Source organism: Grammomys surdaster, unplaced genomic scaffold, assembly GCF_004785775.1.
Source record: "Grammomys surdaster isolate TR1022 unplaced genomic scaffold, NIH_TR_1.0 181, whole genome shotgun sequence".
NCBI classification, from domain to species: domain Eukaryota; kingdom Metazoa; phylum Chordata; class Mammalia; order Rodentia; family Muridae; genus Grammomys; species Grammomys surdaster.
In genome coordinates, this window is record NW_021604626.1 from 4490891 (window position 1) to 4508220 (window position 17330).

General features: G+C 50.5%; 1 protein-coding gene across 1 annotated transcript in view; it reads left to right on the forward strand.

Annotated features, from left to right (window-relative positions):
* Window positions 1-16706, forward strand: part of Pgbd5 (piggyBac transposable element derived 5) — a 66759-nt gene extending 50053 nt beyond the window's left edge. The window contains exons 2-7 of the mRNA XM_028767795.1: window positions 953-1380; window positions 5204-5338; window positions 10521-10701; window positions 12461-12658; window positions 14552-14657; window positions 15739-16706. Coding sequence (XP_028623628.1) covers window positions 953-1380; window positions 5204-5338; window positions 10521-10701; window positions 12461-12658; window positions 14552-14657; window positions 15739-15937 — 1247 coding nt within the window. The 3' untranslated portion in view covers window positions 15938-16706. The remainder of the gene's footprint in view (window positions 1-952; window positions 1381-5203; window positions 5339-10520; window positions 10702-12460; window positions 12659-14551; window positions 14658-15738) is intronic.
* Window positions 16707-17330: the final 624 nt, after the last annotated feature.

The window sequence follows — 17330 nt, forward strand, 5'->3', positions numbered from 1 at the left end:
GTCTTTGCTCTGGCTAGCAGTATGTCAGATGATACTTTTGCTGAGGTTTGGAACAGTGATGTTGAGCCACGGCTCCCTGTCACTTGCCCTTGTGAGGGGAACAGCCGACACCCACAGCGTGCCCGGACTGAATTAGAACAATCTGGTTGGGGGGCACATGCATTTTCCACATAAGATGGTTTTGGTTCATGGTGAGACTGTTAAAGTAAGTTGAGTCTTGCAGTGTGTGTGTATATGTGTGTGTGTGTGTGTGTCTATGTGTGCACGTGTGCACATGTGCAAAGAGGCTGTGTCAGTCAAAATTTGTGAGGCCTGTCTCTTATTGGTGAAATTGTCTTACACTAGTCCCTTTGAATTAATCCACCATCAGTTTAAAATTATGTGGAACTACTTAGCAAAGCTTGCTCTCTGCTGGCTACAACTGAAGCATTATGGGTACAGAGTCCCCCGAACTCATGCGACACATGTGGGAGAATGACAGGAGGCTGTACATGCTCACTCCTTCCATGTCTCTCTCCTCAGACGAGTCCTAACTGTGTGAGTGGCATTTGCCACTGATGTCCTATAGGGTGCATGAGGGGATGGCTTAGGTGTGATAGGTCTGGCAACAGAAGGATCAGGGCACAAGAGGACAGGGTGGGGACAAAAGGACAGGGTGAGAGGCAGGACAGAACAACAGAATTTAGGTGTTGGGGAGATCACGTTGGGAAGGAAGGTGGGAATAATGTGTATGTTCTGGGGGATAAGACAGGAGCATCTGGGTGACAGGAACCCAGGTGACTGAGAGCCATGTCTTTGGCTTCCATTTGAGCAAAGTGTCAGACGCAGTAGGGAAGGAAGGGAGGCTAAGCAGGGCTTAGCCTGTGGCCTGAGGCCCAAGGCCAAGAGGACTGGCTCCTGTCAGATGGTGATGATTTTGGGCATGAGCACTTGGCCTGTCTTTGGGTTTCAGGTCCAACCAGAAAGATGCCGCCCAGTGCTAGCGCGGTGGACTTCTTCCAGCTCTTTGTCCCTGACAACGTGCTCAAGAACATGGTGGTGCAGACCAACATGTATGCCAGGAAGTTCCAGGAGCGATTTGGCAGTGATGGTGCCTGGGTGGAGGTGACGTTGGCAGAGATGAAGGCCTTCCTGGGCTACGTGATCTCCACCAGCGTCTCGCACTGTGAGTCCGTCCTCAGCATCTGGAGTGGCGGCTTCTACAGCAACCGGAGCCTCGCCCTCGTCATGAGCCAGGCCCGCTTCGAGAAGATCCTCAAGTACTTCCATGTTGTGGCCTTCCGTTCCAGCCAGACCACACATGGGCTCTACAAGGTCCAGCCCTTCCTCGACTCCCTGCAGAGTGGCTTTGATGCTGCTTTCAGGCCATCTCAGACCCAGGTGAGACCATGTGTGTGCATTTGCATGTATGTGTTTCCACACGCAGGTCCATGCATGCAGATGTGTTTGTGTGTGTGTGTGTGCGTGTGTGCATGTGTCTATGTGTGTGTGTGTGTCCATGCATGCATATGTGTTTGTACATGTGCATGTGTGTGTATACATGTGTCCATGCATACATATGTGTTTGTACATGTGCATATGTGTGTATACATGTGTCCATGCACACATATGTGTTTGTATGCCAGGTGCCATTGAACGCCTGAGACTTTTGGCTCAGGACAAGATTTAGGATGCCTTTCTCCCTGTCCAGGCTTACTTCTCTTTGGTGACTTGAGCAAGTCTCTTCAAGGTCACCAGCCATACTGCTAACCTTGTGAGCCAAATGTGATGGTAAGGGAGGGAGGGGCTTGAACCCCCAGACAGTTGGAATTTAACCCTTTCCTTGGAACTACAGCACTCTCCTTTTTCCATGTCCTCCTCATCCATGGCTTTTCCCACACAAGGCTTTACACAGACTAGCCTCAGATCCTTGAGGGGCACGTCCTGGCTAGACACCTTCTGGACGGTGAAGGAATGACCTGGAATTGTAGTGATTCATTTAGTCACCAGGACTTCTTAGATGCCAAGGTGCTGCTGGCCGCTCAGGCCAGGACCCAATGTCTCGTCCAGGGACTGACAGCTTAGCACTCTGTCACAGCCCCCTGACTCCTTCCAGATATCCTTAACCTGTTCCAGAAGGCAGAGGCTCTCACGTGGCTCTCAGCTCCTGACCACATTGGCTTCCACATCCGCCTTCACTCAGTGCTGTCACACTCAGTGCTGTCACAGTCTGGTGACAGCATCTCAGAACTGCCCTGTTGATATAGCACATGGAAGAGGTGACTGATAGTTCGGAAAGCTTTGCTCCTAGGTAAGTCAGCTGAGTTTCCTCTGTGGAGAGGGTCCATTTACACAGTCACACCATTTTTATGCTTACAGCTGTCTTTTTAAGAGGCTTCTGCTGGGCTCCCACTCCCAGTGGTCCTTCTGCTGAGTCTATAATGTTCTGCTATTCTGCACAACTGGAAACTTCAGGGCTTTTGTGGGGTGTTACTATGTCTCAGGTCCATGGGCTTTGGAATACTCTACACAGGGGCTCCTCCTGTTCTAGAACTTGCCAGGCACCGTGTGTAAGCCAGAGGTGTGGTATGGGGGAGGGGTTGGCAAGCTACATCCTTGCCTGGAAACTACTTCTCTTTCCCTCTTCCTGGAGGTCTGCCTGTAGACCAGTTGAGATGTTGTTTTTCTCCACACCCTTGTCACAGTTGGGAGTCAGACTTACTGTGGTTCTCAGGAGTGGCCCAGAGCCTGCCACCCTTGTGCCACCATCATGAGTCTGCCCTGAACACACAGGTGCTCACTCACACACACACACACACACAGAGGCACGAGTCTGAGCGTGCAACATTGGGAGCTATCATTGTAGCAAGCGTTACCCTTTGCAGGTGGTTTTGGAAGACACCAGAATCCTACCAGAAAACAAAGCAGCCATTTCTGAGCGATGTCTGCACACAGGTCCAAAATGAGAGGCATTCGTCTCGTCAAAACTAGAGCCAGACTAATCAGAGAAATATCCCTGGAGAGGGATTATGCAAATAAGTAAGAGATGCCTTGTCTGCCATACTTGATGCCTGGCACAGCCTAAGTGGCTTGTCGCACAGAGGGGACTCGGGGATGGTGCTGTGTGACAGAACTGAGTGTTCTCCACAGAGGAGGAGGAGAGAGACATGGAGATTCTTGCTCGCCCTGTGTGATGAGTTGTAACCATGGTTGGAGATCAGTAGAGATGGTTGGGCTCCCTGGCTCACTGAGGGAGGCTCTACTTGGATGGCTGGAAACAGCAGACTCATGGTCAACACAAGGAGATGGGCAGGAGAAGAGCAGGGAGCTGGGGCCACCTTCATGCCATCTTCCCTGTTCCTAAGACTCCCTTAGATTGTCCATTTTGCTAGAAGGTTCCACATGGGGCTTTGAATATTTCATAAGCTGCAAGGAGCCAGAGAACGTGAGGGTCTTGGCTGCAGCCCAGGCAGGCCAACTCATCTGTTTCCAAACTGAGCAGAGGCAGGGTCTCATACTGAAATCTTTGGAGCAGAGTGCAGTGCAGTGGAGTGAGGTGTGGGTTTTTTTTATATATATAAAAAAGGACTTATTTTTATTTTATGTACATGAATGTATGTATGTATGTATGCATTATGTATGTGAATGTGTGTGCATACATGTGTGCATTGCCCACAGATCAGGAGAGGGCATTGCATCCTCGAGAATGTGAGTTCTACAGGGTTGTGAGTTACCACATGCGTGCTGGAAACCAAACTTGAGTCCTCTGCTGGAGGAGCGCAGCTAAAGCCCTGAGGCTGATGCTTTAAAAAAAATAGAACTGAAGGTGCTGTTACCAAAAGAATGCTGGGCCACAAGTGCTGAGACCACTGTCCAGTGCCTGAGCCAGGCCATGGACTGATGTTCCAGTGCCCACCCCAGGCCATGAACTGATGTGGCTTTGGGGGAAGACCTCAGGCCCTGAGTTGACTCAAACCTGCCAAGAGAGCGCCACACTTGACCGCCACCTCTGGGAGCTTAGCTCGTTGAAACTTTTCCCGCAGAGTCAGACACTATTTTAGACTTTCTGCAATCTCTACTGGGTCTTGTCCTTTCTTTCTCGTGGACACAGAGCTGCAGTGGATGAGAGCAGGGGATTATTCCAATACGTTTTGTTTAGGAAGGAGGGAGTGATTTGAAGACCCTCAATCTAGAATATCATGTAGTGTGGAAATTAGCGTGTATACATGTCACCTTGCTTTCCTGAAGATATCCATAATCGTGGCATAGAACAGCAGAGGGAATCACAAGGTAACATCACAATGTCCCCAGAGGCTTCCTAAGCACCTTTTTTTGAAAAAAACAACTTAGAGTCTTTTACTTTATTGTCTTGTCTTTGGAAAGGTCATAGATTCATGCTATCAAGAAGTTGACATGCCTGGCAGTCGTGGTGCATGCCTCTGATCCCAGCATTGGGAGGCAGAAGCAGGTCAAGCTATCTCTGTTGAGTTCAAGGCTAGCCTGGTCTACAGAGCAAGTTCTAGGACAGCTAGGGCTACACAGAGGAACTCTGTCTCAAGACAAAGCAAAACAGTAAACAAAAAAAAAAAAAAGAAGAGGGAAACAAGGTTACTAATTGCTTAGGGGCAGGGGAGCTGGAGAGATAATTTGGTGGCTAAGAGCATGTGGTCTGCTTACAGAGGAGCCAGTCTCACTTCAGAGCACCCATAATGGACAGCCCATGACCACTGTACTACCAGTCCCTGGATATCAGGTACCTCTGGCTCTGTAGACACTTAAACACATGTACTCCCATACACAACTCCATACACACTGACAGGAGTTGAGCCTGGAGACCCTAGGCCAGTGATACAGATCACTGATCTGGGCCACAGTCCCAAAGACCTCGAGTGCTAGACAGAGGCACCAAAGGCAGACTGAGACAATGGCTCTGTCTCACGACAGTGGAGATTAAAGGCACATACAGTCTGGGCATTTGTAAAGTGGATAGTAAGAACCACGGCCATTTCTTCAGAAGAAACGTCCACTGTGCATCAGGACGGAGGCGAGTGTGCCCGTGCCTCCCAGCTGAGCCCTCCCTAGAGCAGCAGTGCAGATACAGAGACTCCCATGTCAGAGAAGTCAGGTGACTTAGTCTCGGTCACAGCCTTCTGAAGGTGTTGCTGGGAGCCGAGCTTACTCCGCCCTGTGAGAACATCCTCCACCCAACCCCCTTTTCCCGCAGGTGCTACATGAACCCCTGATTGACGAGGACCCCGTGTTCATCGCCACGTGCACGGAGCGAGAGCTGCGGAAGAGGAAAAAGCGGAAATTCAGCCTGTGGGTCCGCCAGTGCTCTTCGACTGGGTTTATCATCCAGGTGAGCCAGTGGGGAGGGGACGAGAAGTGTCAGAAATGGGAGCTCTGAGATGTGCAGACACTGGGGAGACAGGAAGGATGAAGTGGGGTGCCGTGGGCCCAGGATGTTGGGAGTTGGTCAGTTCACTGTTTTCCGACTGGCACACTAGTTACTCAGTTCACTGTCTTCTGTCACACTAGTTAGCCAGTTCACTGTCTTCCAACTATCACACTCATCCCTAACGTACAAGCAGAGGCCAGTGTGCTCTCACTTAGCCTCCTGGGAGGGGAGGGTAGCTAGTCCTTGGAAAGTGCACAATTATACCTGACTCCACCTCTGTCATGTAGGGGTTTTGACATGATCCCAGGACATAGGGTGTGAGACAATCAGAGGTACCAAAGATGGGCTGGGATAGTGGCTCTGGGTTTGTCCCGAGCTGATGAAGATTAAAGACACAGAGATCTGGAGACTTTAATACGGAGCCAAGCCTTATTACGGAGAATCGGGGAATGGCAAGAGATTGAAGAACAGAAAGAGAAGCTCCTCAAAGTTGGAGGAAAATGCCATCAGACTTCCTTGTCTAGGGTTCTTAGAGGGCAATGGCAGAGGCTAGACCATGGCTGAAGTAATTCCTTTGAGATTAGAAAGTTCTCTTGACTATCGTGCATGTCCCCCCTGGCCCAAATGTGGAGATTATCCTGTGTTGTTCAGGCCATTAGGGGTGACTGGAGTCCCATTCTGTCCGTCCCTGGGATGGGTTTACTAACAACGTGCTAACCTTGACAGCCTGCTAGTCGCCGGCTGTGTTGCTGAGACACCTTCAGCAGGTGTCTCAAGGGCTGTTACGGACACCGTTCTCTCTCCTGGTCACATTTACATGGCCAAGTTCACAGTTCTTCCCAAGTTCCAGTCCTGCAATTAATTCATCGCCATCTGAAAATGTCACGCAAAACACTCCAGAAATAACCGGTTCTTAGGTTCTGTGGCCTTCTTGAGTACGGAGATGAAACCCGGGGTCCACCCTGAGAAGTGAGTCGTCCTTTGCTGGACATTATGCACTCCGTACACCCCACTGACCGACCCGTAAGTCGCCAGATCAGCTTTGACAGTGCTTGTGTCCAAAGCGAGCCGTAGTTCCTTTACAGCGCCCCCGCAAACGAGAGCGATGCTGAGCGCCCCCCAAACGAGAGAGTGATGCTGAGCGCTCACATTTGTCAAAAATGTACAGCAGAGCGCTTCCTCTAAACGAGAAGGTAAAATGGCGGCCCCGCTGAGATCTATCCTGCAGGGGAATCTACCCGTGGAGCAGTGGAGAAGGGAGGTTTGGGCTCATGTTGTCATATCTCAACCTGCAAACATTGTGGCCACAGCATGTGACAGGACATGAAATATAAGGGGTACAGCTTGTCTGTCACCGGTGTCTGCTGGGGGTTCTGCGGCATTTGTCCCAGGATAGTGGTGACGGCTGAAAGAAAGTGTTTCTTCTGGGTGCTAGGGATGCAGCGTGGGAGAGTGCTCTCGTAGCACGCACAGAGCCCTGGATTTGCTCTCCAGCACCGCATAGCCTGGCTCATGCCTGTTCTGCCAGCACTTAGGAGGAGACATGAGGGTCAGAAGTTCACGGCCATTCTCTGCTGCATAACAAGATCAAGGCCAGCTGCCACACACGAAACCCTTTCTAGAAAGATAAATATTAGGACAAATGAAAAAGTGGTTCTGGGTACCCGACGTCACAGTGGCTCCCAGGCTGCGTACAGCAAGCCGGACCAGGAAAGCAGGGCCCCAGACAGGTTGTGTGCTTGTTCACAGTTGCACAGGCCGTGAGTGCGGCACCTCCTCACTCACCCTTGTGTCTCCAGTGTCTCTTATGAGGGGATGCGTGTAAGCCTCAGGGCACACTAGCGTGGCCAGACACCTCCACCGTCCTTTGTGCTTCCTGGCCATATCGACATCACGTAATCCTCCCTGGCTCCTCACCCAGCTGCTGATGAGATTCACCAATTTTATGTCCCCAGATGCGTTCTGCACTGGCAGTGGGGAACCCTAGTCGTCTCCTATTCTGAAGGAGAGGCAGTCATTCCAGGGAACAGCCAGTGAGTGTGATGGGGCTTCTAGCTCATTTTTTCTAGAGGCCCCAGTGCACCAGACAGACCCCAGGGACAGTGAGTGCAGTGTCAGCTGCTGTATCTCTGCAGACTCAGTGTCTATCACACCGGTCACCACAGTACAGTGGCCCTCATGTGTTTTGAAGGAATCAGAAAAGAAGCAACAGGAATGTTGAGTTCCAGGCCAGCCTGGGCTACAGAGTGAGACTGTTATCTCCAAACAGCAAGTATAGAGGGTCTGTGAGATGGCTCAGTGGGTGCTTGCTGCCAAGCCTGATAATCTGAGTTTGATCCCTGGGACCCACATGGTGGAAGGAGAGAACTAATTCCCCCATCTTGTCCCCTGACTTACACATACTTACCATGATACACAGTGGCAAGTTCACATGTAGGCATGCATGTGTACACATACACATACATATATGCACACAATAAAAGATAAGTATAAATTTTAATATATAGAACTTATTATTGTATAGCAGAGAGTTCTCCGCACTTGGGAGTCTCTGGATGCCTCTGGTGCTACTTCCAGATTTCTTCAAAAGGGAGAAGGCTCTGGCTAGGCAGAAGTCCATGTTACACTGTTCACACCTTGAGAAGGAACTAACGTCACACCACATTCACACTTTGAGAAGGAGGAAGTCCCTCGAGTGCATGGGCTTGCCCGTGTGGGCTAAGTGCTGAGCCATTTCAGATGGTCTTGCAATTGTGTTCCAAGCCAAGGGCAAGCTCTGAACTGCCCATTGCTGGTGTTTGGGAGACTCTACAGTCCCAGGAGGGCAAGATCCTGGTCTAACTTCGAGTTCTGGACATCTCCAGACCTGCAAAGAAGGTAGTCCACACCAATGACCACAAACTCATGTCCTAGAACACACCAGGTTCCAGCAGCATGTATCAGTGCTGGTGGAAAAGGACTTTTACAATCAGTGTCTTTTCCTAACTTGATTTTACATTCAGCAACCGCCTCCCCAACCCCAGGACATCCATAATTCAGTATATGCTTTGGTTTTTTTTAAGATTCATTTACTTTCATTTTATGTATGTGATATTTTGCCCATTTGAGTGTATGTGCACCATGTGTGTGCTTGTGCACCATGTGTGAGCCTGTGTGTGCTTGTGTGCTCCGGGTGTGTGCCTGGTTCCTGTGCAGGCCAGAAGAGGCAGAGGGTCTCCTGGGACTGGATTACAGACCACTGTGAGTCATCTTGTGAATACTGGGACCAAACCTAAGAGCAGCCGGTGCTCTGATCCATGGAGACATCTTTCCAGCCCTGGTCAATGCTCATTCTTTTCCATATTAGTTACTTTTCTTGCCACTAAGACCAAACAGAGGACAAGAGGCAACTTAGGAAAGCTTTCTTCACGTTCAAGACTAGGCAGACACAGCGGGAGCAGAAGTATCTCATGCCTGTGGCAGAGGGTGAGGTGGCTGGTTACATTGTATCAACAGTCAGGAAGCTGCCTGCAACAGGAGAGAGAGACCAGGATGTAACCCTCAAGGCCAGCATACCCTCTCCTCCAGGAAGGCCCCACCTCCAGAAGGTTCCTCAGTTTCTCAAAACAGTATCACCAGCTGGGACCACATGTCTAAACACACAAACCTGAAGAATAGTTCGTATTCTAACCATAACCTGCAGAAACCGCCCTTTGAGTCTGTAGCCAACATATCTATATAAACCATGCTGACTGAAGCTAGAGGGGTAGAGACACAGATAGCCCTCATGGCTCCCAGAGACTGATGGATACATGCTGTCCTACAACCTAATTGCCCAGGAGGTTCTTGAGGACTACATAGAAAGTGCTGATGTTTCGACTTCAGCCTCGTGGGGCCTGAACACAAGAGCTGACTGCACCATATACAGTCTCCCATCCTATACTGTGTGTGTGTGTGTGTGTGTGTGTGTGTGTGTGTGTGTGTGTGTCAACAGGTATGTCTGTGGTACACACAGTAATTTTAAAAATCCCTGGAGTACAGTGTTCCTGAAGCTGAGTGTGTATGTATGTAGAGTCCAATAACATGTTCAGTTGTACATTACAGAAGATCCATGGAGGGCCACGACCCACCAGCTTCCCAAACACTGCTGAACCCAGTGGCTCTGTCGCCCAGCACCACTTCCCAGTGAAGTGTCGCCCTTCTGTTGAAGACTTTGTTGCTAAGTCACATCCCTGTGCATTGACCTGAACACAGAGTCATGCCTTCACAGTTTCTGTTCTTAAGGACACTGTGGGTGCTTGGTAGGTGAGCTTCCAAACTCATCAGACAGGATGGGTCCTGACATAGTAGCTGGGTCTTCTATGTGCTCCTTCTGGGAGTTTCTCAGAGAGCACCGTTGGTATCACAGCTCCTAGCAGTTCCAGCATGTCAGATTGCTCTAATGTCAGCGTGCTCTGTAGGACAGGATAGGCATAGGAAAGTGATAAGCACTGTAAGCACTGCTGGTTATCTGTCTACAGATGTATGAACATTCTCCGGACCTTCTACCCTCCTTAGGAGAGCTAGTCAGCACCCTATATGCAGATGTGGTCTACACTAGAACCATCCTCTTTCCCACATACACGGCTTTGGTGGCGATCGTGGACCTGGTATGGATCATGGGTGAGGGACCATGAGCTTGGTGCACCAAGCTCAGCATGGCCTCTTTGCTTATCTGGCCCTTGGAGTGTGTCTGACCTCTGTTGCCTCTCTGGTTCAGTGAGACAGTCAAGGCCTGTCTTACCTGCCTTTGAGCTGACTAGTCATTTGCCCAGTGGGTGATACCCTTCTAAAAGTATACCTAGCCTTTGAAGTGGTTTTTGCTTCTCTGTGTGTGTATATGTGTGATTCTTATTTATGACTGGGGACTTAGGAACAGGTTTGCATCAGATTTGACTACCAGTTTTACCATCTGTAACCATTCCTCTCCTACCCAGACTCTTGCAGACAGAAGCCTCCAGGCTAAACCATGAGCTACTCAGGTTTGGGGTAGCCGTGGTGGTGACCTAGGACATGTGCGAGGTCAGGAGGTTTCCCTGTGTTCTCTGACCCTATGTTTCCTACAGCCTCGGGCTGTGGTCCATATTGCCCTTGGCACTCTGACCCCTCCGCCTTTCTGTTCAAGATCTATGTCCACCTAAAGGAAGGCGGTGGCCCAGATGGCCTGGACGCTCTGAAGAACAAACCACAGCTGCACAGCATGGTGGCCCGGAGCCTGTGCAGGAACGCAGCCGGGAAGAACTATATCATCTTCACAGGGCCCAGCATCACCAGCCTCAATCTGTTTGAAGAATTTGAGAAGCAAGGTTTGTCCAGAGGCCATCCCAGCACGGCCAGCTCCTTGGGGGTGGGGAGTGACCAGAGGGTGAGGAAGGTAGGAGCAGCGGCTAGCACAGATTACTCAAACTTCTCGGCTGCCCTATGTGTCTGGGTTCTGGTGCTCTCGTGGTGTGTGAGTCCTGGTCTCACTGTCAGGTGACAGCATTGGCACAGAGCCCTGACAGTCTTTTGGGCATTCCTTTGTATGTCCTTTGTTGTGTGGTTCTGGCCATAAATGGCCTGAAGGAAAAGCTCCTAGTAAAAAAAAAAAGGGGGGTGTCTAGAAAGTACCAGAGTCATCCTCCATATCTGGTGAGCCTCCTTCCCATCTGGCAGAGACCCACGTGGTTGGGAACAATCCGACAGGCGTCAGGAAGGTCCTAGGCTCCTGGAGCAAGAGGCTGCTTGTTCTTTGCAGACTGGGTAAGCCTCCCATGACTCTGGCAGACATTGGATGTAAAGAACAAAGGCCTAAGTGCCAAGCTGTGCCTGGGGACAGCTGAGAAAGCATGGCTCTTAGATAGAAGCTACTAGAAATGAGGCATTCTGCTCTGCAACACAGTGGATGTCAGGCCTTAAAACTGAGCCCTCTGGTATTGTGGAGCGACAGGTAGCTTACATCCTGGGCCTTGGAATCCTGGTTGAAGTGAGGGAGCAGGCAGCCCTGGCTAGCCAGCGTGGCAGTCTAGGTAAGGTGACCCTCGGCGCTGGGTGTTGCCAGCAGATTCAGCCCGTCTGTGGCAAGAACCTAGCAAGAGATCAGACTGAGGAGGGAAGGGAAGCTGTGGGACCTGCTCCTGGGACACATGACACGGTTGCTTTGAAGGAGGTCTCCATGAAGCACAATGAGGGGCTGGCCTGCTACCTGAGCAGACTCTGTGGTCTGTGGAGACATGTCTATAGAAGTGTAACCCTTGATGGTGTGGGCATATGTATGTGAGGGTCCACCTCTTGAATTGCTCTCAGGACTAGGAGTTTGTGTGTGTGTGTGTATGTGTGTGTGTGTGTGTGTGTTTGTGTGTGTGTGTGTTTGTGTGTGTGTGTGTCCAGTGTCAGATGTGCAGAGCCACATGAGTGTTGGACATGGCCTAGGTCGCTGGGGTGCCTTCCCCAGGAGTTAGGAGAGTTGATCCTGGGATCCCAGGAGAAAGGCTCAGCAAGCTAGGAGATAGAGAGAGAACCCCTGACTGGAAAAGAGGAACCAGATAGGAAATTTTGCCTTTTTCTAAGGTTAAGCAATATAAAAATGATATCACTATGAATTTTTAGAAGCATCTAGAGCCACCGAGCTCTTTGCAGCGGAATGCCATGTGTCTTGTCTACAGTGACAAGAGTCCCAAGAGCTGACAGGTATGTCCATCCTGAGGTCTCTGGCTGCATTGTTGGGCAGAGCCACATCATCCTTACCAGCTCAGCTATGACCTGGGGGCCTTCCCTCCGAATCTCCTTCCTCTCCTGTAATGTACATGTGACACTCTAGCAAATTCCACTTACTGAAGCGGATGGGATGCTATGCCCCACAGTGCCAACCAAGAACCCTGTTGGTAAAGGTCACAGTGTTGGATTAATCCATTATTTGCATTAGTTATGGCCTCAGTGTCCTTCAGGTGTGCTCTTGTAGAGGGATGGGGAGGCAGAGAGGAGAAGGCCTCAGCTGCTGCCTCTGAGGGTTCTGCTCCCCTTCCCGGTTGTGGGTTGGGGCACCCTGACGGTGGCACATGTGAGAGTTTGCATCTTTCCTTCCAGGGATCTACTGCTGTGGCCTCCTCAGCTCCAGGAAGAGTGACTGCACAGGTCTCCCTCCATCCATGCTGACCAACCCTGCCACCCCACTTGCCCGAGGCCAGCACCAGATCAGGACAAAGGGCAACATGTCTCTGATCTGCTGGTACAACAAGGGGCACTTCCGTTTCCTGACCAACGCCTACTCCCCTGTACAGCAAGGTGAGTAGTGAGTGTGAGCGTGGGTACAGGACGTGGGGTGCACCCAGGGCACACACATGGAGGACCCTCATGCTGTCTGTGCCCTTAGTAGTTGGTTGTGCTGTCCTGGGGAGGGGCAGGCAGGAGCTCCACGAAGCTCCTAGCTTGCTTTGGCAAGCTGGGAGGGTTTAATTGGCAAGCGGCTTGGCCTTGCCTGCTTGTTAGGGTGTGATGGTTCTATTGTTTAGGGCTACAGTAACGGGCTACATCGTGGGTGGCATTTGTGGGTCATTTTATCATCTCTGACTCCTGGAAGCAAAGCGCCTGTGTGATCCTGGCTGCCAGGTGGCTTGCTGTCCCCCCCCGCCCCCCGGGGATTTAAAATCGATACAGAGTAGAGGGACTTAATTAGCCCAGAGTCTGTATTTAAAGAAACTGACAGTTAAGACCGCGTTAAAATGCTGAGACAAAAACTGAGAGGACTGCAAAGGAGTCTGCAGAGACGCTTCCCGAGTGGTATGCACTGAGCAGCTAGCACTCCTATGTGCACACTGGGTGTGTGACATGCACGCTCCTGTGGTGTACCATGTGTGCGATGTGTGTGTGTGTGTTTGTGTGTGTATAGTGTATACACATACCATGTGTGTTTATATATGTGTGTGTATGCATACCATTATAGTGTGTGTATATATATATATATGTATACACATACCATGTGTGTATATATATGCATGTGTGTATATATATATGTATATATATACACATATATATATACACCACTATATACTGTATGTGTATATATATAGTGTATACACATACCATGTGTGTTTATATATATGTGTGTGTATATGTGTGTGTATACATACCATTATAGTGTGTGTGTATATATATATGTATACACATTCCATGTTTGTATATATACAGTGTATATATGTATATATCACTATCTAGTGTATGTATGTGTATATATAGTGTATGCATGTATATATATACACTACTATATACTTTATATGTATATATATATACAGTGTATACACAAACCATGTGTGTGCTTATATATGTGTATATATATATTTATGTGTGTGTACATATATACCACTATGTAGTGTGTATAGTGTATACACATACCATGTGTATGTTTATATATGTGTATATATGTATATATACACCACTATACTACTATATATATGTATATATATACATATATATGTTACACTATATATAGACAGTTGTACAGTGTATGTATGGTCGTGTTACATGTGTGGTCTACATGTGCTTCTGTGGTACAGTGTGTGTATGTATTTATGTTCTCTGCGTGGTGTATGCCTCTGTAGTGTGACATAAAGCTAGGCAGCACATGGGAAATTATGTCCAGGTGCACACCATGCTGGGAAGGACACCTCCATCTTTATTCCTGTAGCCTAGAGAGGGTAGCCAGACAGTGCACAAGCAGGCCAGAGGACAGACAGCACCCATTGGTGCAATAAAGTGGCGAGGTCCATGGGTTTCCTTTAGGTTCCGGGCCCTACTTGTTCCTCTATGAAATGATCTCATCCACGCTGTGAAGAGCACAGAGACTGTGGCTATTGCCCCCTCCCACCAGCCCTTGACCTAGTCAACCAGTATGGGGAGGAATAGAGAAGCCTCCTTCCCCTCAGTTCTCCTCAGGACTGTCCCGGTAGCATCTGCATATACCTCTTAGAGTCGCCTGTGGCCATGTCATTGTCCCTGTGCCCATGAAGCTACCGAGTCTTGGTGGCAGATGACTGTGCGCTTGACTGCCTCCAAGGCCTCCTCACACCCACCGCTCTGCTGAAGCACGTGATGAACGGTGCTGGTCCAGTGCTCTACCACGCCCTACCCCCAGGAACTGGGCTGCCTGGACGGGGACTGAGCTCCTGTCTCCCCCCACAGGCGTCATCATCAAGAGGAGGAGCGGGGAAATCCCCTGCCCGCTGGCCGTGGAGGCCTTTGCCGCTCACCTCAGCTACATCTGCAGATACGACGACAAGTACAGCAAGTGAGTGCGTGGGCGGCTGGTGGGTGCGTGGGCGGCCGGTGTACGTGGCCGGTAGGTGTAGTGGGAGTGGCATCGGGTGTGTGGCCGGCTGGCGTGCATGCTAGTGGCATTGGGTGTTTGGGAGGCTGGTAGGTGCGTGGGCGGCGGGTATGCGTGCAAGTGGCATCAGCCAGTGGGTGCGTGGGCGGCCAGTGGGTGCGTGGGTGGCCGATGTGAGTGGGGGGGTGACATCGGGTGCGTGGGCAGCCGGTGCGCATGCGGGTGGCATGGGGACTGTGGGGGACGACACACTACAACACAGGCACAGTGGTGTGCAGGGAGGGTAGTGTTGTCCCAGATATCGTGGAGAACATAAATCCCAGGCCTCCAGCCCCACCTGAGGTACCCGCCACTGCTCATACCCCATTGGTGGGCATCTTGGCACGAAGTTCAGCCTTCATCTTATCTAAGTATTGTCCATCCTGTGCTGGACACCCTGGTGGTCTTCATATACGATGTGGCCAAGGTGGAGAGACAATAAACTGGATAAGCGAATCCTAAAATGAGGTTCTGTGTATAATAGTGTGTCCCCAGGGTCAGTCCCAGGGTCCCGAGTCTTTCCCGAGGAAGGACAAGTGGATAACGGGGGCACATCTGGGAACAAGAGAGAACAAACACATCACGAGGCCTGGAACTGAGGGACTAAGCACTTAGGCATGGATGGGCCTAGAGAAGGGCTTTGAGAAGACAGACGCAGGGAGGATGGGGCAGGGCCTGCCATAGCCCCGCCCCTGAGCCCCGCCCACAGCTCATTCCAGTGCATCCACCAGAAGGGAGCCTGCCGCTGTGGCTTGATGTTCAACCTCTAGGCTCCTCTCCCTTGCAAACTATAACCAGCATGCCTGTTGTGAGACTTTCCTGAGGAGATGTGGACAAACGCCTGTTCTCCCTACCAGACACTAGTGACAGATTAAAGAGTTCCTTTAATCTCGTCTTGTGGGTTTTATTCACTTGCAAAGTCTTAAAGAGCTTCCCCCCTCCATGAGGGAGTGTGTAAACCTCAGGAAACAGCTACCCAACGCTGTGCCTCCCCTCTCCCCAGGTATTTCATCTCTCACAAGCCAAACAAGACATGGCAGCAAGTGTTCTGGTTCGCCATCAGCATTGCTGTCAACAACGCCTACATCCTGTACAAAATGTCAGATGCCTACCACGTGAAGAGGTACAGCCGGGCACAGTTCGGAGAGAGACTTGTCAGGGAGCTGCTGGGCCTGGAGGAAGATACATCACCAGCCCACTGAGACTGCTGGCCCAGGGGTGTCAGGGACACAGAAGGAACCTGTCACCTGTTGGAGGGCCCACGTGTGGTCAGAGGTCTGCTTTCCACGTCACCCCCACAAAGGGTGGCTCCCCAGAGCCTGATACAGGTGATTAGATGGGCTGTGACCTCGGAAGGTACCAGCGATAGGACCAGTGGACCATGCTCTGCTTTCCAGAGCTTGAAAGATCGTGATGGGCTCAAGTTCAGACCAGGCAAGCTTATAAAATGGACCACTCGGTGCCACCCGTCCGCACTCGGGGCGTGGCTTCCCAGTGCTCTCCCGTGGGATCCGCTTAGATGGCTCCCTTAGAAGAAGAGATGCAATGTGGTGCCATTAAAACTCAGAGCTAAAGGGACGGGAATGGCTGCAGCTTGTTGACTATAAACAAGGTGTTCCTGTTCTATCCTCCACGGGGCTACGGCGAGCAGGGCGAAGAGGGGAGAGCAATGCCGTTTTTGTTTTGTTTTCTATATATCTTCAGGTTAATTCCTTACTGTTGCTTAAGGTCTACTGTGAACAAATGTGTCCATCCCTCCCAGCCCCGACACCACACACCCTCACAGCTTCCTGCATGATCACAGTTCTGTGTCTGGCCTGTGGCGGGGTAGGAAGGACCGCTGGCTCCCAGGACCCATGTGGTTACAGCTATCAAGGCCTGGGGAGCCTGCAGGCTGAATACTCTGTCACCTTGTCACTGTTGGCAGAATTACCTGTCTTGAGAACTATGTAGCATCATGAAAACGAAATTCTTCACCGCCCTCTGTCTGTGGGGATGGGGTCCCCCTGAAAGGCACAGCAGGATTAAGAAGCCCTGGCTGGGGACTGGCCCAGGCAGGAAGGCATTTGGAACCTCCCATAGACCCAGGTCCTTCCGACCAGAGGTTGACACATCTCCATAGAGCCCAGGCCCCAAGATGGGCCCACTGTCCCCACAGATGGAAAACAAGGATTTTCCACACCTTGTGTCCCTTCCTCCCAATCTCGCAGCCACCTAATGTCCTCAGATGTAGAATGTCCTCAGTGGGAGCTTTGGGGCACTCCCTCATTCATTCAGTGAGCTGAAGTGTGGCTAGCAGGATGCTCTCCACACTGTGTCACATCTGTGTCCTCCTTCTCCACAGGCACCCTCGCCTGTGGTGGGACCCATGATGCCACAGATCCTAGGCCCGACTTCAGTTTGTGTGTAAGATAACCTTTGCTGTACCCTTAATCGGATCAGAAGCACTTTTACCACATGGAGAAATATATTTTTAATTTGTGATGCTTTTCTACAAGGTCCACTCTTTCTGAGTTCAGGTGTTTCCAACACTTAGGGAGACTAATGAAGGCCAATGACTTTTTTCTTTTCTGTCCAAACAAGAAAAATAAAAAT